At 41.3% G+C, this 23,654-nt stretch overlaps 1 protein-coding gene across 1 annotated transcript in view; it reads right to left on the minus strand.

Moving 5' to 3' along the window:
• Positions 1–14,110: 14,110 nt before the first annotated feature.
• Positions 14,111–23,654, minus strand: part of LOC109852158 (protein amalgam-like) — a 77,410-nt gene continuing 67,866 nt past the window's right edge. The window contains exons 5-8 of the mRNA XM_020423041.1: positions 23,385–23,513; positions 22,269–22,409; positions 20,610–20,762; positions 14,111–15,600 (exon numbers count right to left, since the gene is read on the minus strand). Coding sequence (XP_020278630.1) covers positions 15,347–15,600; positions 20,610–20,762; positions 22,269–22,409; positions 23,385–23,513 — 677 coding nt within the window. The 3' untranslated portion in view covers positions 14,111–15,346. The remainder of the gene's footprint in view (positions 15,601–20,609; positions 20,763–22,268; positions 22,410–23,384; positions 23,514–23,654) is intronic.

Consider the following 23,654-nt stretch of genomic DNA (forward strand, 5'->3'; position numbering starts at 1 on the left):
GGGGAGAGTGGAAAAAGGAGCTCTGGAAGGCGAAAAAAAAGAAACGGCGGCTGGCCGGAAACAAAAGATGGGACGCGATCGGCGGAAAAACGAAGAGACTTCACTCCAGCGCATCCGCTCGAAGACTTAATAAACCGATTTAATTAAAGGAGCAGCGCGCGCGAAAGATAGAGAGAGAGAGAAAGAGAGGGAAGAAGCGCGAGAAGCAGCGAGAGACAGACAAGGGGGAGAAATGCGCAATTAATGCCACGGACAGTGGAAGAGGTGAGACAGCAGTGTTCGGACGAGTCCTTCCGTAAATACCCGCAATATTGATTCCCAATTCCTTATTCCAATGTCCATAATCCTGGACTATTACACGCGCAGCCGGCGCGTAATACGTTTGCCAATCTCCATCCACAAATCCCTAGGCAGGCATTGATGACTAGGCTCGCTTCTGTACGGTACAGTGTAGAGAATTAGGAATTATTATTCTCTCTCATTTAATATCTGCTGCACGCGCTCGTGGGAATTAGCATGATGGAATAGAATGATGGATAGATGCGCGCGCGGGAAAGATGGCGGATCAAGAATTTGCGTTGTACACGTTCTGAAACGTTGCGGGTTGTGCCGTAGTAATATGCACGGAAGAAGGAGAAGGGGAGGAAGTGAGGGCAGCCGAGTGAAATTGGAAGGCGAATCGATTCGTCCAAGTTGGGCTCACGCGCATCTCGAGAAAAGTTGATTCCTCATCAATTTGTGAAAAGTTAACAAGTAGCGAGAGGGGAAGCTGAAAATGATCGAGTTTGCAATTTGGAATTTAAACGAATCAATCTGCACGAGAGAAACTTGATCTTGATCTATAGAAATGGAAGTTTGATCTTGTATCTGTCGTGATTGTTTTTTTTTTGTTTTGTTTTGTTTTTGCGCAAAATATAAAGAATATTTCTCCAAGTGTGTGAAAATTAAATAATCATATTCCTCGTCACGTTTCTCAGCTCAGCGCCGTTATCATCGCGTTGACATAAATCTCGCGTTATCGATGCATCAGCCAGACGACTTTTTGAAACGAGTTAATCGGATTCAAAGTCGTGCCGCAGCAGCGGCAGCTTAATTCGAGCATAATCTACAAGATCTGCAAAAACATTTTTGGCGGGGAAGCAATTTATTACGTCGCGTCACGACAACTTTTCCGACGATGGACGACGGTTTAATAACAACGCCTTTTCAGAAGGCGCTTAGACGCGAGAAAGGCATCGATTCCCGATGTTCATCGCGTGCGAATCGCATAAAGGGGATAGTACGCAACGCGTGTGTGCTTACGAACGAAACGTTCTTCCGCGATACACGCGGCAACCAACCTCCCCGATGCCAGAGAGATTAGCGTGTAAAGTGCTCGAAACTCGTATAACATTACTACTGAAGATGAAACGCACGCCGGTGCTCCAGCTGCGTTGAGAGCTGGCGGGAATGCGTGCCGAAGCGGCGACGGAGGGTTTGAGAAGGGGATGAACGCGCCCGAGTCTAAACAAACTTTCCGTTACTGTCTGTTACAAGAATGATAATGTGAATAGCGTTCGGCACGTTTTGGATTAGATTTCGAGCACAGGACTGCTGCGAGAGGACGAAGGGGAAGGAGTCTTCTTCGTTGTGAGGATAAGACTCCACGTTTTGGCACTGTGTAGGTGTGAAATGTAGCGGGGTCGAGTTTGCAGCCACGCGCAAAAGAGGGATATCGGCGGGAGCGAGACGGCGATGCCACGGAAGAGAGAGTGAGAAGGCGAAGGTGTACGACAGGAAGATTGAGAAAGAGAGAGACAGAGAGAAAAGGAGAGAGAGATATATATATATGGCACGACGTCGAGCGCGCAAAAGACAGAGAAAGACGGGCGCGCGGCGAGAATGATGGAAGATGGGAAGCGAGCATGAGTTGATATTAGGTATTTAATAGACAGCTCTAGGGAGTTGCTCGGGCGAGCGAGAACTGAACCGTAATGTTAGCACGCGGCAGGAGGGATTTCTCATAAGCTGACCTCGGCGAGCCGAGAATATAGTTGAAAGGGTGTCGGAGAGGACGGAGTGTAGAACGAGGCTCGCTCTGACGGAGACTGAAGGCGATCCTCTCCTCCGCTCCGAAGCGGGGGAAGGTTGTGCCCGGGGTTGTGGTAGCGACGGCAAGAACGATGAACGGACGCGGGGCGGTGAAAGGTAGGACGGGGGAATGACAGTGCCACTACTCGGAGCCTGCGGTAGACGAGGAAAAGAAAGAGGGATAACTTGAATCTGAGTTTTCTCCCGGTAAACCCACGGATTACCAACCGCTTTAACTTAGCGACGGCCCCCTCGTTTCTCAGGTGTCGTGCCAGGGGTGTCACCATATTGGATACTTTTCGGGGATACGGATGGAGTGGCGCGCGGGCCGCTGTGTTATTAGAAAGAAATTTGATATATCGTCGTGCCCTTGTGTTCGCGCGCGCGCGCCATTGTGGACATTTGCTCAACGAAAGCGCCATGAAAACGCGCGAGGTGAGATTTAATGCCGAAGACACAATGACAGCGCCGGATTATGATCACGTATTCCAGAGAGGGAGGATAAATAATTCGTTACTACTATTGTCTGGACAGGGCGAATACGTGTCATGTAAGATTGACAACGCGCGGCTCGCAAGCTTTCGCGTGTCAGAGGCGCGAGAGGTATGCTGTAATAAAAAAAAAAAAAAAAAAAAAAAGACAAATACTGTCACAATAAATAAAAGTTAGTAGTAAATCGTCGAAACGGCGCATTCCATTTGCGCTGTAAATTTAGCGAGCTTCATGTCGTCGAGGGCGCGCAAACGATATGGCTCAGACAGCTATCGAATAAGCACGCCGAATATTCTATTGTGATGCGATATCGCACGGAATTTATTGAATTTTAAGCATAACAACCGCGGAAAGTACGCGGCTTTAATTTACAATATATTCACAATTGCGGATTAATTTAATTGTAATTTCACACTGCGCGCAGTTTGTTTGTTTTTTATTTTTTATTTTTATTGGAAATGATTTAACAAACTATACCGCAACTATACGGCAAATTATATCTAATTTTTATCGCTATATAATAGAGATGCGCTTTTTCGTTACATGTAGATCATTTCGTAATCGAAATCGGTGAGATATTTGCGACAATTAACGTAACAATGTTAAATTACACGCTCACGTTCTAAACGCGCGTGCCGGGCATAATTCAATGATAAACAACGCACAAAAATTTTTCTCTGCTAAGTCGCTCGCGATCTCGCCGCTCTGCATTAATGAAAATTCATTCTTTCCGAGAAACTTGCAGCGGCACGGGACGCGCTCCTCGTTTTCCCCTCGCACTTGAAATTTTTCCCGAAGAGACTCTCTTGCGCGCAGATCGTTCCAAGACAACTTCTCTCTTTTCTCCGCTCTGTCACGCACTCACCGTTCTCTTCGCGATTCGCCTCGCGCGCTGACAATATGCCAAATGTATATTCAATTTTGGAAATCCACTCTGCTCACTCCGGTAGAAAAACTTTGTACGTGACGCGGCTGTCCGACGCAAATTTGACGATATAACGCGAGTACGCGACTGTCCCTTAAGCTTGTTCGGGACTATCGAAATATTACGACGAGAAATACAAATGTCTCGAAAGAGCGTTGTAATTTTATCCCAAATAAATAATTCAGACGCGCGCGAGTAGTTAAATTTGTAAAGAAGATAAAAACGATGTTTGCGTTTTCTATTAAAAAATTATTCGGATATTTTCAAAATTAAATCTGTGTCGCGAAGTCGAAATTTCGCAAAAGTTCATATCGGAGAGGATACGACCAGAAATAGAATTTTATTCTTGAACATAACGCGCATCACACGACCTCGCACGAAGCATTTACGACATCCCGGTGGATCTCCCGGATGCGTTTCCTGCCGTCATTGTATTCGGCGACACGCGAGAAATGACCGCGTGCCCGTAAGGAGCCGGACATGTCCAGGATGGCTAGGCCACATTCGTATCATCGTTTCACAATTGCACGACCGCGCGATGTTTCGAGTATGTGTTCCCCGGGTATGTGTTCTCTGGAACTCCGGGATCTTCCTTGAGCCGTACGAAAGAGTCTCCCGGACGTATTGTCGCCGCGCTCCCAACAAATCCTATTAAATCCATTTCTGTATTGCTCTGCGGATGGACCGATAAATTCGACGAAAATACTTCCAGTGTGCCCCCATCCGGAGCGCAGATAAGCGCCGCACGCTATTAATGGAAACGATTGTCTCGAGTGGAGAACGAACATTCGAATGACCGAGGAACGCGAACATTCCGGAACCGAATACGATTAGGGCGAAACTGGGTATCTACTTTTATCCCGACTAGTGTCTTTGCGGAAAGACCCGCTCATGTAAAGCGCTCGCTCACCCTCGTCTCGGAATTATACGCTCGCCCCGTATCAGATTTTTCGGAAAATTGGACGCGGCAGTCTCTCGGGAATATTTATGAGATTCGGGCGCACGCATTGCTACGCGAGAGACGGGATGGGGTCGTTAAAAGAAGGATTCCGTTAGAAATAACGCTTTTTCTTCTCGGCTACGTATGTATGTAATACAACGCGCGTTGCCAAAGTTAAGTCAACGTGAAAACACGTATCACGCACACGTTTTTCCCCGCGGCGAAACGATGGAATCGATATCGCGAGCAGACTTGTATCGCGTGATGCATAAATATAGAATTAAATTGTAAGGTTCCGCGTATTATCCGTAGAAACAACAACACGTCGCTGATACCGCGCTCTGCAATCGCGGAAATATACACGAGCTCGTTCACGAGTATCTCGCTTAATGACGGATATAAACACGGCAAACAGTCCATATTAATCATTAAGCGCGCACATTGCGCGCGCGAGCAAAACGCAACGAAAACGAACATGAAACGCAATGGGGAATTAATTTCAAAGCACACATATAACCGATTTGCACGCGAGCGTACAACGCATAAATTTAGCGCGAATCTATTTTTTGTTTCTTTTTTTTTCTTTTTTTTTACGCGATCGTAAGCGATGCAGCAGATAGGGAGAAACTTGCGAGCTAGCGACTTCAAAGCTCGGACCATTGCCTTTTGTTTCTGATTAAATTATCCTAAATAGGCAAACAATCTTCCTCCGACGGGGGTCCGATGCTGCGGGCGCGTCTCCGCGAGGAGACGCGAATTTTCTCTATATCGATCGGCAATGATGTCGGACGCTGCTGCATCGAAGTTCCGATCATTCATAAAACATGAGTCTCCATCAGGCAGTACTCCATAAATTTTCAAGCAGGAACTACTGCGCCTCCATTTTCTTCGGCAGTCTCGAACATTCGACGTGGAGGGGGAGAGGGGAACTAGAGAGATCGATAAAAAATAATTATCCCATGCTTGATTTGCCGCGAGGCAAATATAAGCATTCACGTCAACCGTCGGGGATCATTCGCTCCACGTCAAAAAGTACGACTAGTTGGAGTGCACGGCAAACGCGACGAGGTACCTTATCCGCGGATATATTAGCAAATATGTGAATTCGCGTAATTTGTTCTTTAGAAACGCGCGTAGATTGTGTGCACATGTCAATGTGCGCTCATATCGAAATGAAAATCTTTCGGAAGTCAATGTGTTGTGCAAAGATTTTATTTCGTACGTACACAAAAAAAAAAAAAAATAAAAAACAAAGTTTGGTATATTGACGTGTCGTCAAATTTTACGCGCGCTCTTACGCAATTGTTTGCGTAAGTTTTATTGATAAAGTCCGGGCATATGTCTCTTATGTATGTACGGAAGAAACGTGTCTCGTGCACGTCCGTGCAATAAACGTCCGCGAAACACGAGCGACGTCTTCCTATATTTTTATGTCTCATTACACTTTTAGTCGGGACATTCTTCTTCGCTGAGAGCGACAGAATTTCAGATTAGAGCTATACACGTGAAACCCCGCGTCGTCGTTCTCGGGATGTCTCGAGACGCAGACGAGTAAGCGCATTAGCAAAATCTTACCCCGCGACCGCGGATATGTAGAAAGGATCCCTTTATGTCTACTGCCTGGCGGTGATACCCTCCGGGCAATAATAAAACTTTCCGAGAGGGAGGACCCGTTCGCGGGAGTGGAGCGAAAGAGGAGGAGAGACACGTTCGAGCAAATACGCGAAGGGGGAAACGGATTCTCTTCTCTCGGCGGTAGCGCGGCTGAGCGCCCGGGGGCGCGCGAGGAGGGTGCGCTTCAGATTCGAGACGCTTGTTTCGCGAATCAGAGCGCGGCGGTACGCCAGGGAAAGGCAAGTTGAAATCGAACGACATTCGTACCGTTTGCCGCGAGCTCGTAATAAATCCAATCTCACGATAAACCGTAATCGCGATCAAACCGCTTCCCACTTCTCACTTGACGCATTATCGCGATATACTGTCGAGTGAGGGAGGGAGTGACGATAGGATCTGACGCGTTCTCAAGATATCGCGGCGTTGCATATTTCATGCATTTTTCTGCGCACATCGAATGAATTTAATACCTCTCTCGCGCATGCGGGGAGATATTAAATGAATGTGACATCGTGCGACAGTTAAAGAAGCGAACGGTAATTAAAATCGGATAATATTGCGCGATAATATAAAATTTTTATGAGATTGCAAATATACAGAATTGAAACAAAGTCTTTCGCACGCGCGCACACACGATCAAACTTATTGAATTGATGTGTGCAGCATTTCGCGCAGAGGTGTAGCGCGCAGAGCCGAGCGGAGCATTAATCACGGCGCGAAATAAGGGATGCGTTTAATAATCCACTTACACCGAGATATAAATCCTGGAGACGGTGCGAGATATGACGTCGGGGAAAATTCAAGATACGACCTACTCTAGCGTTTACTGTCGTTACTAATATACAGGCGCGGAGGTGGTCTGCGAAAAATAATGGCGGGCGGGAGATAAATAAGCAGCGAAGAAATAAAGCCTGAGGCTGCTGCGCAATCCGGCCGAAAGGTATACCGGCGGAGCGAAGGGTGAGAAGAGAGACAGAGATAGAGAGAGGGAGAAAGAGAGAGAGAGCAGGACGAAAGGCGCGCACCGGTGTAATAAGGTGCATCGTGCAGGCAGAATAAAAAGATCATCAATTACCACGTGGAGTCTTGGAGCCGCCTATTTTATACGACCTTCGCGAGCTAGGTTGCGGAATATTATTCAGAGCATTAGGCATGCTCTCGACCGCGAAGAATTTCCATAAAACCGCTATCTGCCATCTAAGACGCCCGTAGCTCGCGCGCTCCTCTCCCGTGGTGGTGTCTCACTTCGTTTCCTCGTCTTTGTCTTCCGCAATTCCCGTCTTGCGACCACGCCACCTGCATTTCTCGCCTTTCTCTCTTCCTTTCCTGTCTTTCTCCGTAGAGACGGCGGACTCTCAGGTGAGGCGAGTAGGATGCGTCTTCGCGTGGCTGACTCCGTTACGCCCCGTTTACGATCATTTTAAAACGTAAATGTTGCCCCGTCCGCGTCACACGACGCTCCCGCCACTAGCCCTTCAAAAACGCACTTCCGTGTTTACCGAGTGTGCGGCCACGGAATAATATCCCGATGTGACGTCCGTGTCTTCTTCGAACAGAAATTCCAACGTGACAGATGTCGGATTTTTGCAACGCTCGAGCGCAAAAACGATACACGCTCGAATAACGAGCATTTCAGCTGACGGGATATGCGCATGTTATATTTTATCTATCAGTATATATTATATGGCAATACGTGAAATTTAATAATTAGTATTCAGAGATGTCTGGACAGTCGAATTGCGAAAGCGACTTTTACAATCCAAAATGTCATTATTCTCTTCAGTTGAAAATGTTTTAATTGAAAAATATTGCACATAGAAGCTGTGCAATTACCGTTTTAAATTAATCAGGAAAATTTATTATCCTCTTTCACGAGGCAATTTCTCTGTCCGCAAAAGTAAATACGCACAACTACGATTTACAAAAAAAAAAAAAATCTCATTTGATTAATGAATTGAATTACTTCCTCATCAAAATTCGTTCACGGTTTACAGTACTGTTGACTCAAATCGAATTACATTCAATAATCTTTCAAAGTGATTTATTTATTATGACGTTGTGTTGTGCAGTTCAAGTGATTTTTCTGCGAGAAGACATTAAATTCCCGATTCTGACCGCAGAATGAACAACGGAAATCGAATGAGCTTCGCTTACTTGACCGTTTCTATATAGGTGAATGCCACTGCCTTGGCTTAATGGTGAAAATTACCGCTTTCGATTTATATAGAGAATACGTGCTATTTTCTTCGTTCCGCGGCGTGCTTCATTACGCTTCCCCCTTAAAAGAAAAGCGGTTTAAGAACCCTCTTTACCTAGTCTTTTCGTCCGGCGCGGAAAAAAAACCTGAAAGCAGTTGAGTTTGTGTAAAGTACAAGCGGTTAATTAACACGCCCGTTGCCATTATACCAAAAGCGGATATAAAAGGGATTATAAAAGGTAGATGCCATCCTCGCGCTTTTTAGACGCCATTCATCTGCATCTTTTGCATTCGACAATAAGAACCGCTGAATAGATCTACAACTTAAACACAATAAACAAACTTGGCGACGATGTCGTATGAAAAAAAAGATCTTTTTTTCCTCAAGAAAAAAATTATATTGCGCGACGTAAAGTGAGCGACATTAATTATCTCGCGTCTTAGTAATTAAATTAAAAAGTTACAGCGTTGCAACTTCTCTATTTAGTATTTTATATATATATATATATAATATATATATTTTTTAACAAAACCGTATATCATATTTTTTTCGTATGTAAAATTTTTTGACAAAACCGTTTTGTACATTGACAAGCTGTTATTTGCGAGCAAAAAGTGCGATATCGGATAGAATAATTTACTTTTACACGGTCCATATCCCGTTCTTTCGCCAGACCGTAACGGCTTTCCTCCTCGCAGCTATATTTTTAATGATTTCGTATCTAAACTCATTAAGCTTGTGAAAAACATGCAACGGTGATTTTCGATTTTAATCACCTTTCTGCCGCTTCCGCGCAAATGTGAAAAATAATTTGAATATTTCCAACCAACTCGTATATATATATATATATATATACATATGTGATATGACTATTTTAATTATTCCGTGCGTCGAGTAAGTAAATGTCACTGAAATATCTTTTTTGCAATAATTATTATATTTGAAAGATATTAAGAATTTTTAATATACTGAAAAGATTATTATATTTATTATATTTGAAAGATATTACAATTTTTTAATATATTTGAATCAGAAATTTGTTCAACAAAATGTATAAATATAAATGTAATGTTAAATATATAAAAATATGTATTTTTTCATTGATGTAATTTAAAGAAATTATATCAATACGTACGACTTTTATTTTTTTATATTGCTAATGTATTTTTGTTAAATGAGAAACATTTTAGCATATATATATGTATCTCATTTTCTGTCTACGTCAAGAACAAGAAGTGCAAGTTATGTAGATGTAAATTCTGAATCGGAAGCGCAACCGATTCACATTTGGCAACATGGTCAGCCAAAAGGGAAGAAGAACAGGGTTGGACAATTTATCCCTCGAGCGCCCGCGAGAGGAACAGTTACGATCTGGCATACAAAGATATTCGAAGCTTTCGAATACGAGAAGGGTCGTGTTTTCGCTAACTATGCAAAAAGGATACTCTGTGTGAAACGGCATGTACGTCGCGCGAAGTTAAGCCGCGCACAAACGTTGTAGCCTTTATAGCGCTAGTATTTGCCCCGCTGTGACGTTGGCAATTGATTATCTTGAGAAAGGTTATGGATAGAGAGAAAGAGAGAGAGAAGAGAGTTACACGAGAATTCGATAAAACGGAAACTTACGAAGAAATGTACAAGTGTTTGCAATAAACAGGAAAAGCATTGTGTATATTTCCGAAGAAAAATAGAAAGCTAAATGTTTAACAATGAAATTTGTATCTCGCTTTAGTGATTTTCAAGATATATTTTAATTTTAATTTATTACACAAAGAGAAAGAAACAAAAAAAGAAAGCGAGAGAGAGAGAGAGAGAGAGAGAGAGAGAGAGAGAGAGAGAGAGAGAAAGAAACAGAGACAAAAACACCAAATTATACGTATATACAAATTCTGTGTGTATAAAATGCTAAAAGCGAATATCTGATGTTGCTTGGTATTCATTATGATGATAATAGGTTTGCTTTCATTCAATTAAAAACTTTTCACGTCCCTTTATTCCCGCGGACAGAAGGGAAATGTTTCCGCAAGCTGCTTGTGATAATCCGGCTACTTTGACGATTCGCGATTCTCTTTTCCGCGAGACCGGCGCGCAGATAGAAAGAGAGAGGGCTTACTTAATTAGCTGATCTTACGGTAGTTGGAGAAGGATAGAGTCAAGGAAAACTTCTTCGGAAGAGTAGTCGGCGGAAGTGGAAAACGTGTCAGAGAAAATACGCGGGGAGTATACGAGATAAAATTAGCGGGCCCTGGGCGAAATATGAAAACACATCGCGGGCGATAAAAATAACAAGCCGTGTAAGGTTCCTCGTTCTCCTTCGAGCGCTTTATACCGGCGCGGTTATGTGTACTTTATTGCGATACGGACACGACGGACGGGCGATCCGCTTCGTGCGAGCTCACCGCGATAATACCATCGAGGAATAACACGTCCGACATGTTTAAAGGATGTCCCTTTACAATTGCGTGGAAAGAGAAATCGTTATACGTGCCCGGATAGAAACAGTGGATGAGCAGTACAGATTCTTATCATTTCTTGTTATCATTTGCATTTAGACTGTGTTTCCTGAAGCAACAGCGAGTAGCTGAAATGTCTACACTGTGCAATACCGAGAGTACTGGCAATTCGAATCCGAATAAAACAATAACGGCTTACAATAACATACATCTTGATAGAACAGCGCGAGGAGGAAATTATATATACCGACATTTTAATTTGTTAATTATCGCGTTGCGCTCATTCCTAATTATTAAATTGAAATATTATTGCGCGAAGCAGTATTTTAATTATACAAATATGTGCGATATATTATATATAAAGATTTCGAGAGACAAAAAGGTCGATTCGATTACAAAGTATTTCTCTCTCATCTTCATTAAAAGAAATCAGAGGATTTGAGAATAAAAAAAAAAAATAAAAAAAAATAAAAAATAAAAAAAAAAAACAAAAGTGGAAAAGAAATCCGCGTACAGGCGTGAGTACATCGAAGTGATATTTGTGCGTATCCGCTTGTAAATCTACGTTCCGTTTGCCCAACAAATCAGATATAATTTCCGATAAATTTACCGTCATCATTGCCGACGCGATATATTGATTTTTTATGCGGATGTGTAAAAATATGTGGCGTGTATTTCTGATAAAATTGTCAAGGGAAAAGCGTAGGAATTGGAAAAGTTATAATTTCCTTTTATGATCCCAGAAAACATCGCATCCCTCTGTATACGCGCTACACGCGCACTGACAGAGAAGAGCAAAGAAGAAAGGATTATCGGAACAGAATGTGGAACGATATAAAAAATGACTTGCACGAAGTCAGCCGCACAACAACGCAGGCTTTGGATATAAATACCGCGTGATTTTAGTAACACAGTAACGCTTTCAGATATTTTCAGGCGGTTAACGTGAGTGTAATATAAGTTTGTGCGATAAAATAGCATAAGTGAGGTCACGGATATACCTGGATATATCTTATTATACGATCTAATATTAGAAGACTCGTTTGTTTACAAAGCGAGTCTAGTATCGCTCGAACGTAGGCGCCTTTGTTATCGCCGCCTCTTTCGTTCTATAACCGTCCGAAGGGATTCCGTGCCGATGATGTACGAGCTGGCTTATGGAGAAAAGCCCTTTTTCCCCTCGTTACTCCAAAGTGCGCTGCCAAGTTCCATAATAATTCTTTCTCGAATATCATTATTATACCACCGGGTCTTCGTTACAGTCGATCCTTCTCCGAATTTTACGCGTCTTCAGAGAACAGAGCGGGAGAAAAAACGAAGCTGATGACAGCCTAAGTAATTTTTACCCATTTTTACGAACTCTCCTTGCGACATAGATATTGTAAATTGATTGTCTAAAGAATGACCTTTACAGGGTATACTGCGTTAATTAAAATGAAAATTAACGTGTTTCGTGGATTAAAAATTGGAATAAGAAGCAATCTTAAATAAATTTCAGTCAGAAATCCTGTGCGTTAAAGAATATTCCACAATTCTTTCTCTCCTACGTGAGTCATACCTGAAATAGCTTATCGATCCCTTAAATTTTTGCTGAAGAAGACGCAGTCAATTTGGGGTTCGATCGATCGGACGAACAAACTATATTTGTATCCGCCCTCTCTGCGAGGGAGGTTGAGACTGCTTTTCAGCAACTACCGTCGGTAGTATCGGGCAGCAGAGCACAACCTGAGAATTACCCCTTGCTGAGAATATTATCGTCGATATAAAAAGTTGTTTTCTTTGTTCACAATGTCTGATATTATATCGAGTTTGTTGCCACACTTGTTCGTACTGTTGGTATGTACAAATATCGAGTATCGATACGGTAGAAATTAATACGGTACGATATTTTATAAAAGTTAATTGTTTTTCAAATATACTAGCACAACACAGGCGCGCGCTACGCGCACGCTATTATTGTTTTTATTTTAACGTGTTGTGTCAGTGAACACAATCTGTCACTGAGATGACAGCTAGTATTATACGTCTTACAAACGCGGAAGAGACGCAGCAATAGATGCAATACATTCGACTCAAAAACGCACAATTCGCGGATTTTTTTATAAGGGATAAATACTTTGCCGTATCTTTTCTCTCTTTTCTTTAATTTATTTAATTTGCTAAATTTTACGACCATCGAGGGAGACAAAAGAAAAACATTAGAGGAGATAAGGTAGCCTCTGCAATACGAATACAACCATTCTCAAATAAATATCACGATTGTCTAACATTTATTGCCAGAGTACACGATAAATACATTATATTTACACAGGAGGGAAGATTCTTTTTTTTTTTTTTTTTTTACTGTGACCACAAATGCAAAAACTAATATAACTTACGGCTTAGCGTATATACATGTCCCTGAGGCTTATTCTACAATATCATATACACACTATTATTATACAATACCAATAGCTCTACGCATTGAACAAATGCGACGCCGTTACGATAAGTTTATTCAATTTATCACATTTCTAATATATATATATACATAGCACATTTGAGGTCATCACAAACGTACGCGCAAGCGATATGAGATACTGATGGATCCATTTGGAAAATACAAATTGCCAACTTTGCAATTTGCAATTGAAGGGTAGATCAATCGACGACTTTGTTAGGTAAATGGAATCAAACTCTGACCGATAATATCGATGGTATCGCTTCGAACTATTGCACGTGCAATTTTTTAAGCGACATTAATATATGTAAAATATAGCACTCTACGGGTCAATTTTTGTTTACATTTAACGCACTTGCAAAATAACCGTAATCTCTCTCACGTGAAACATCATCAGAATGTTTATATTACAAGTTACAATTTCAATTTTAAAGTTTTAAATTTAAAACTCGTCATGAGTAAATGTAATTTGTTTGTAAAAAATTCGCGCAAAATATGTTTACGATTCACAATATAAGATATAGAAGACAACATTATAGTATTACCATTGTTCGTTGATGTATACTCTGTATAATATGTAACATTATATATATATATATGTATATATATATATATGTATATTTACTTTACAACGCTATATGCTAAATTATATTTTATGAATGAAAAACACTCGTGAATTAATATTGCGACGATTCTACAAATGTATGTTGTTATTATGTACAATAAATATAATAGATTTATCATTACAATTATTCACACGGTTATGATTTTGCAAAGAGGAAAAGTCTATGAATTAAATATATTTCATTAGTTATTCCGTTGGTCATTAACGGAAGGTTCCAGAAAATTATTGTCATTCTGTAACACAAACGCGACGATTACATCTACGGTAGAAAATTGTCAACTGAATATTAAAAATTTATCGCAAAAATTAAGAGAACAAATTGAATAATAAAACAGGTAAAAATATAATTGTGAAATAAATATAATAATGTGTATATATTTTTTGTAATATGATATCTCAGTGGCGTAATTTATAAGCTCGAAGAAACTTATCGGAAGTACGCAGAAAATATCTTACTTTATGAGGCAACATTAACAAAGCGTAATAACGTCATTATTATCAAGCATCTATTATGTTCTCGAGTTACCTTGTTTCTTTTATTTGTTATATCAATCTTGTTTTAATAAATAAATATCGATATATATATATATTATTTTTACTACTTTTGCTGCATATATACAGGAGAATTTCTTCTTAGTCGGTACGAAAGAAATCAAGTTTTCAGAGTATTCGTACTCACTCTTATTCTTTCTTTCTTTCTTTCTTTCTCTCTCTCTCTCTCTCTCTCTTCTTACGTTCTTACATAATCAGATTATAGCAAAGCACCAGCTATGTACGTTTTATTCACATTTCGAGAATCAGGAGTGATAAAACTATAGTTTTAGTTCCGTATTTTATCGATGTTTATGTCAATAAATTAAAACAGAATAATTTATCATCATGAACATTTAAACACATTTAAATTGAATACATTTCATATGACGTTGAATGACGGGAGTAAAAAATACATTCGCGTACACGTGAAACATACCTATTGTCTGGAAGAATTTAAATATAACTTTTGCCCTACTATCAATATTTGATTTAACAACTTATCCGAAAGTGTGCGCGGCCACAAATAATATGTATTTTCCCTCTCTCTTTGCTGAATCTACAGACTTTCTTCTTCAGCGTTAAGTGATGGCGAGGTCAACAAGGTTACCTCGGTTGGAATGGAAACGGTAAAAGCCAGCTACGCTAGTGCCCTCAGTGTAAAGGAGCTAATAGATTGGTGGCTTTCTACGTCTTTAACGAGAGAGAGAGAGAGAGAGAGAGAGAGAAAGAGAGAAAGAGAGGAAAATCTATTAGTACACAGTTCGGCTTGCGATGTGTTAATTACGCTCTTTACGAAGTACCTCGGTCACTCTGATCTGATCAGCCGAGATACTTCAGACCTCCGATGTCTCCATGTAAAAACAGCTCCTCAGTCTACTACATACACTTTATGTAAATTTTTCATGTACAACAAGAAGAGATCTTTTTTTTACGGAGAAGTGTAGCGACTCTTCGTAACGTGATTCGTTATCAAAATTCCTTTGTCGTGAAGCTCTCCGTCCACATGTAATGTTTAGGTTCTGGACGCGCTTTCTGTGTTACGCCAACATTAACGTCTACGTGGATAAACCGCTGGCCAGTATTGCGGTTAAGGCGGTTATCCCGAAATTCGTAAGCAAGTGACGATGGAACGTCGACGATGCCCTCGCCGACTGAAAATCAATCTGATCGTCCTCGTTATCGTCACCTTTCAGCATCGATTCTTCCTTCATACCGGCCGCTTTCTTTTCGTGGTTGTAATCGACCTTCCACATCTTTTTCGATTCCCGTCTACCGCCTGGTTTATGCGTCGTTTGCGGCTTATCCATCTCTGAAAAAAAAAAAAAAACCAAACGTACGCCGATACACAATAAATTCAATATTCGCCTGGGGATTTGCGAGTTAACGAAGTGCGAGTTAACGAAGAAAATTTTAAAATTTGCATGCGTGTAATTTGTTTGTCAGAAATAAAATACTTTTTTGTGTTATAAATTGTTTTTCGACAATCTGAAATGTAATATAAAATTTCATTGTAATTTAAAATTATTTGCAAGAGAAATGTCGAATAACTAAACAGCATTTTCAGGAAATAGTAGCTACACGGGTGTGATTTTCGCACTCGTGGTATCGATAAATCTCACCGATAACGAATATGAAGCGCGCTATCTGATATCGCCAAGATCGCTGATGAACGCGAGCGCGTCTGAAATTGTGTTGATCATCAGAATATGGAGATTGAACGTCCGCCGCAGTATATGCGGCGCGCTAGAAAGCCGCTTTACGTCGCATATCGCGCTTTCGAAACGAACGGGAACGGGCGTAAATGGCGAATCGGAGATATCGGCAAAGCCTGTCCGCGAGTAATAACCGGAAAAATAATCGGCCAAGCGGTCGCGGACTTTCCGCGCGATGCCCTCCGGTTTGACGTATTGGAATGTTGTCCGAGAGCGGGGGTGGAGGAGGGTGGGAAGGAGGGACGCGTTCCCGCAAAACCTGGAGAGCTCTTGTCACTTGCACGCTCCGTCGAAATGTCGAGAGTACGAAGAGATGCGATATTAATTCTCCCGTGTGTGTGCATCGACATTGCCGCCGCATGACGACGACGAAACTACACTTTTTCTAATTAATCCGCGGGATATGACAATAACGCGCGCCGCACAACATGTTGAGGTGACAACCGGCGACAATTGAGACTGCACGGAGACAAACGCGAATGTCGATGTATTTTCTTTCGTAAATTATGGGAGCAATGTTGTAAATAACGATAAAGAGAAACACGAAAAAGTCTTTTCTCTCATTCCTTTATATTGATAAATCAACATTCGTGTAAACAATACGTTATAGTTAACTTTTTGCAAGCTGCGCTTGCACGTTTTAGACCGAATTGTGAAAGCTGCTTAAATTAAACTGAGAAGTGTGTGTGCAAAATATATATTTGGGCGAAACACTCGAATGTAGAAACGCTTCATTGTAGGGAACAATTCTCCCGTAGAAACGTAGGAATACACAGTGCAATCCGCTAAGCGCTGTTGTGATCCGATTATCACGCGGTAGGCATGCTAGTTGAACAACTCTCTTAGACTGCCAAGTAGACTGTAGTTTGTATTTTTACATGAGTGTTAACAAGTTTCAATTAATTTAATTTACATGACGATTTTTATGATTGTGCCACGTGTGATTGCGCGTCGTTATGAAATTAAGCACAAATTACGATTACGTGAATATTTTACATTTTTCTATTGTCAAAAATTCCTTTTTGGAATTTCCAAAGTGCCATTGTTGAAACAGTAATCAACTTTCATTCGATATGCAGGAGCTTTACCAACGTTGATTTCAATTCGCAAACGACAATTGTGTTTACTTCTGCGTTTATGTTTACTCAGCAGTACTGTTTGCAAATCTCGGAAAGCATACGTGGAGCTGCATATTCGCAGAAGCGCAGATGCGAAATGTGTGCTCTTGGCGATTCTGACAGTTTTCGGTGTAACACACAGTGCAATTTAATAAATGCATTAATTAATACGGCTGGACGCTACATTCTGGTCGAATATCGGAATTGCGGTCAGCTTTATACGCGCGTCCTCTCGCGCGTTACTCCGAAAAGCCGTTGAAATAGTTATCCCCCCGTCGAATGCCTTAAATTACGAATTTACATTTATTAGCGTTTGCCCGGCTGTATCATCTTCTTTGAAGCCCGCTGTGCTTGTGGTAATGAATATTGCGACTGTGGTTTAAGATGCTCGGAGCTCTTCCGCTTCACTGCAATTAGCCGGTAATGTGTTCCACTCGTAAAACCCGCAATTCTATTCACTTCACTACCGGCGATGCCATTCCACGGCAACACATTTAATAACGTCTGAGAGTAAGCAATAATCAAGCATGGAGATAAAATAATTCAGCTTGTCTATCTCTTTACATTCATCTTTTCATCCGTTTCTCTTCCACAAAGAATCGCAAGTAGTGCGAATTTAGAATTACGAATGTGTGGCGCGCTCTTTTCACGTCTGTATCACTGTCAGACTCTCGAGAACATTAGAAGTAACAAAAAGCAAAAAGGAGAAGAGCGATTTGTAAAATTGAAATAAATAATATAATTAAGATAACACATGCTCACTTGTAATCACGTGACTTTATACACCCCGAAGAGTACTTATTACAATTCCAATTATAATTTACGTATAGTTTAACAGTAATAATTACGTCGCCTTAGCTCTGCCTAATCATTTTCGAGAATATTACTTTACCTCGTGTTAATACACCGCGTACTAATAGCGATGTAAAATTAGATTTCGCGGGACCAATCGCGACTTAACCGTTGCTCAAAGAAAACTCGCTTGCACCGGCCTTCGCTCTCCTGCCTCCCTCTTCCCGTTTTCCTAAGCGAGGCAAAAGTGAACTAACGACCACGGCGCATTTATCGTTCGCATCTATACGCGCGCGCGCTCTCCTCATCCGGCGATATAATGCAATTTGAATATAGGCCATCATGCACAGACTTGCATGCCATGCGTGCACGTCATTGTATACAGACTCGGAACGACCGAGCGACGCGATGGCACGACTCGAGCACCGAGAGTTCCTTATAGTCTAGGCCCTTCGTTCTTGAAGCATCTCTCCTCGTCGTGACTCGCTTCTTCCCGCGCAAGCCGCCGCCACGCTCGTCGATAATTCGTCCTTTCCCACCTTAACCCTGCCTGCCACTCCGCGACGTTCGTATATGTGTTCAGAGTACTCGAATGTGAGATTCCCATCCAAGTTAACCGACTCCAACGGAGCATATAATCCACGGCTCGTTTCTCTCTAGTTAATTATTGCTAATAATGTTAAAGCGCGTGTGTGCGCTCTTCTCCTGCTCCTGTCCTGACCTCAACATTGGAAAAAGGTTTCGGCGAGCGTAGCGGCGCGACAGGAGGCGGCACGCGGAAATGTCTATCGGCATTTCAATGAAGCGCATTGGAGAGATCTACGTTGGATTAAACTACTGGGCTAATTACTGGAGAAGTGATTCGCGAGAATGGAAATTCGTGACGGTCGGGCGTGTCCTCCCGTCGTCGTTGTCGTCGTCGTCGTCGTCGTCGTAGTCGCTTCGACCGCAGCGTTTTATTTGCAATTGTCGGTAATTAAGTGCCTCGCGTACCGCGCGACCTATTCTCCCTTCTTTCCTCGCTACCCCTTCTCATCCAATCATCAAGAACGACGATTTTCGTTAAAGCCTTCGTTTCCTTTCTCTCTCTCTCTCTCTCGCTTTGTGCGGGACCACACGTTTCCGTTCTTCCTCTCGTTATCCCTTCCCCTTCGAACACTCTAATTGGAGAGGCGATCAATTAACATCAGTGAGGTCGAACGGAACGGATGGGTCGTGCTTTACGCATTTCGTGCGCTCGGCCACTTGAGTCTCCCGCGCGCGCGAGAGAGAGAGAGAGAACTCGAAATGAAATATAATGACAGCGAGCGGAATGGACGTAGTGTGATGTCGGTGACACGAAGATGACGTGACGTGACGCCGACGTAACTCGACGTGGCGCGATTCACAGAGCTCAACGACGATATGCCTCTTCCACCCCAGGGCAAATCCCCTGCGGGCACTTCGCGCCCTCCATTGTGCGCGAAGAAAACGGCGAAGCTACTAATGTCGTTAGCTAACGAGCAGCAACATTCTTCGTGTTCCTCGCGCGCGCGCGAGAGAGGGAGAGAAAGAGTAGAGAAAAAAAGAAAGATTGCCGCTCTTTTTATCCCATCAGCGCGGACGAGGGTTAAAAGCGAAGGGACAGGGGTAAACAGGGTAAATGCGGGGTTGTTTGGCTTCCAAAGTTCGTATGCACGGAACGATGATGGAATCTGGCGATGGCGCGTCGTGGAGCGCAAGAGACGGAGAGAGGTGGGGAGCGCATTGGTACACTGAGATTGGGGCAATTACGTCGAGGAGGTTATATCGATCGGCGATAAACCGATAAGTTATCCGCTTAAGAATCGCGCGCCCGCTGGTTTAATTCCGGAACCGAGGATGTTTCGCTGCCCTCTCTTTTCACGAAACAATTATGCACGCCAAATATACGCAAGCGGATTTTCACATCATTGTACAACGAACGCGCTTTGCCCTCGCATATTCCTCGCAGTATGTGCCGAAATGAATTTATATATTTTCACGAAACGAATTTACCTTCATCATTATTTCGTATCGTTTTCCGGACACAGTAACAAGGAACAATAAAAATGCTTTGAATTTTCGCATAGTCAACGTTATTAAATTAATATAGATGTAATGTTTGAAATATAAAATGCCGAGATTTTTTCTAATACACGTACACACACACACACACACATTTAGAGAATAAAAAATAATTATATAACATTTTTACGTGCAAGATGAAATAATAAAATTTAACTATTGTATTTATCAGAATATAAGAAAGGATTTATATATGTAGCAAATAATTGGATTTGCTACAGAGAGAGAAAGAGCGAGAAAGAAAAAGAGAGAGAGGAATATTAAAATACAATATTTTACAGACAATATTTGTATGATATACAAATTATGAAAATTAAACCTGATATTTTACTACATGCAATTTTCAATGAGAAAACGCGCGCAAGTGAATAATACAGTGCAAGAATTGAAGAACCAGCTTAAAATAATAATTCTCTCTATCAAATTGACAATATATTCAAAAAATTTTATATTTTTAATAATCAAATATTGCGTCCTGATAAAATATTGTTTTTTTTCACGTAACATTCCAATTTTCTTTATGCGGAATAAATGTAGCGAGATAAAAATGTGGAATTCTTTTTCTATATCGAAAATTTATAAATAATCACTTTATTAAAGGTACAACTTACTGTAAACGTTGATTCTCCCATCGGTTATGCCGATAGAATTCGTTGCTAGACATCGAAACTCTCCGAAATCCAGTTCTCGTACGGATTTTATGATGAGCTTCATCTTTAACGCGTACAATCCCTTAGAATACGTTTCGACTTTATAATTCTCGTCTGAAAGGCGTACAAAAGCGTCAGCATAATTCATGATAGACAATATATATCGATAATTATGTATCAAAATTAGAACGAAATTATTCTCTCTAGTAGATAGTTTCGAAGTATTTTTTTTTTCGTACGATTCAATAATTAATGTGTTGTGTGCACAAATGTTTCACTAATCAAGAGGGCTGCAAGAGCCGATGCGTTATAATAATATTATATACATTGTTTATAAATAACAAGTTCATTACATCAAATGGAAATCAACACAAATTATAATACATCCGATTAATAAAACATCCGAATCGCGAAATTCGACGAATGCAAATTAAAATCTCATTCATTCGTTTTAATCAAAGTCAATGATTCAGAAGATTGACAAAAGCAGAGGCAAAAAACGTCGGACTCTCAATGCAATTAAATTTGTCAGTCATTAACTAAATAATTCGTTCCATGAATAAAATAACACTAACTAAAGAGAGAAAGAGAAAGACGGGCTTTCACGTCACGGAATAACAGAAAATTCCGGATCGATGCATGCGCATGCGGCAGTAAACTTTCGTATTTATGTTCCAAGCCGCTTAAGCATTATGGAATCGTGCAAAGTATGCACGAGGCGGATCGCGTTATTCGTGCAAATGTGTCGTTTTATTCTGAAGCGTGAAGAAAACGGGCACGAATTTCATGTCAATTTTCATGTATCCAGTCCTGCATATGATACAAGCGCGCGTCGCTACTCGGAAACGTTACCCCTCGAAGAAAAATTTTACCGCGTCACTTTGCATTAATATACTCAAAAAACCACATAATACGGACATTTTTCTTTTTTAATAACTACTCGGCAAGAATTTCAACGCTAATTGCGTCTCCCTCGAGTTGCGAGAAAGCTTCATCAAACGTCAATTAAGCGACTTAAGAAGTTGCGGAAGCAGATAAAAAGCAGTGTTTTTTTTTCGCACGAAAGAGTAAGTATATTTTTTTTCTCCGCGTGTGCTTTTAATTGATTCAAATGCATCTTTCCATTATGACACTTTGGGGGAAGAAATTTCAGTTTTGTATACGAAGAGTGTGCCGTCACGCACACACACGTACGGATTAGCGAACCGACACGGGAGGGGTGGCACGCACACGTCTCAACTTTTAATGCCGCGCTGCCCTTGCCCTTAACCCCCGCGGCATATCGCGAAGGTGCACGGTAGCAATTAGAGTGAAACGGCCGCGTTAGCGCCGTGTAATTAAGGCGAATCGCATTACAGCCACTCGTGCGTGCGCTGCAGCGTGCGCACGCGAAAAAAAACAAGAAGAAACATAATTATTTCGCATTGGTACCAAACGAGCTTTCAGCGAAAATCTCTCTCTTTTTTCTCTTCTTTTTAAATGATGTAAGTATCGTTCATAGATTTTTTGTTACTCTATCAAACAAGTTTGTGAATTAAAATAAATTTTGCGTTTGGGTTTTTGTTTTTTTATATAACAAATTAAATATAATATTATTTTTTTTATCACAAAAGAGCTCACCGTTAGTGATAGTCTCGTTCGTCGTCGGCTTTGCCCAGTAAGTGATGGGGCTGGGATGAGCCTCGATATCGCATTCCAACGTGACAGTTTGTCCTTCGTAAGCACCAACCAACTGATTCTCAACTTTAACCATGGGCGGAACTGTGCAAAGCGATTTTATTTTACAATAAAATACGTGTTACAATATTTTATCATTTGCCTAAAAATAAAGATACATAATTTTCGAATGTGTAAACATAAATTTTACTAAGATGAAATTTTTAGAGCAATTCGAGCACAATGATCCAACTTTTTAATTAATTTTTTTTATCACTTATATACGTAGTTTATTTTATCGTGCTCTTTGTTCGGATTAATTAACGAAATCAAATTCTGGAAGTGTTGAAGTGAAGCAAAAAAAGAATTTAATCAAGTATTCGCCGTCAAGGTTTTTTTTCGTTGCGAAAGATACAACCGGCTGACGGTCACGACGCGAATTTTACAATAACTGTTCTGCTCATTTTTCAAACATGTTTCCTCTCTTATTTTTTTTAATCAATCCAGAAACGTCGCTTGTCGTTGCGACGAGCGACTCGTAACATCGGCGACGCGTAGTAAAATTACGTAACGCCGGCGGCAAGAAAGATTTAACTCCGTTTTCAGGAACAATGGCCCTCCGGATCAGCTATTCACCATGCCTACCCCGAGAGGCGTCATTACGCGAGATCGTCCACACGCGAGAGTACGACAATTTAAATTATATTTTGTGGCGAGCGCGCGCGCATAAGAAAGGATTTTCTGCCACATCGGCGCGTAGGAGAACTCTACATAAAATATCATTTGTTCGCGTTTTATCTCGTATAAGCAGATGCGCATTATTAATACTCTCCTTTTAATATATTCGCTCGAATTAATATTCTTTGTTTTTTTTTTTTTTTTTGCACTTTCATCGAGAAAAATATCGCGTTCAACTGTGCGCGGCTTGGTCGCGGCAGAAAAAGAGAAAAAAAAGAAAGAAAATTCATTTCTCGATATTTTGCATGTTTCGCCGCGCGCGGTGTCTCGCGAGTGAAAGTGGTTGACGAACGTGAAATAAAGCGGTATCCCACGGTCATATAATGCGCAATAGTTACGCACAGTGAACGGTGAGGAGGATTCGCTTGCTGACTGTCGGTGGCACTCCGTTGGACGCGATGCAGAAATACGGTCCCATATGGAGACGCGTGATGCGTGTTATTTCCAACTCCGGGCCCTCGAAGCTCGTTACTGCAACACAGTTTATACAAGCGCATGCATACAAATTCGCGTTGTACATACATATAGACTCGGGTTATAACGACGCGGCATTGTTACGTACACGCCTCCGCTCATCGCTCTCGGTGGCGTTGCGCGTGTATGACGACGATC

Source organism: Pseudomyrmex gracilis, unplaced genomic scaffold (genome assembly GCF_002006095.1).
Source record: "Pseudomyrmex gracilis isolate BER0280 unplaced genomic scaffold, ASM200609v1 scaffold_25, whole genome shotgun sequence".
In the NCBI taxonomy this organism is placed as follows: domain Eukaryota; kingdom Metazoa; phylum Arthropoda; class Insecta; order Hymenoptera; family Formicidae; genus Pseudomyrmex; species Pseudomyrmex gracilis.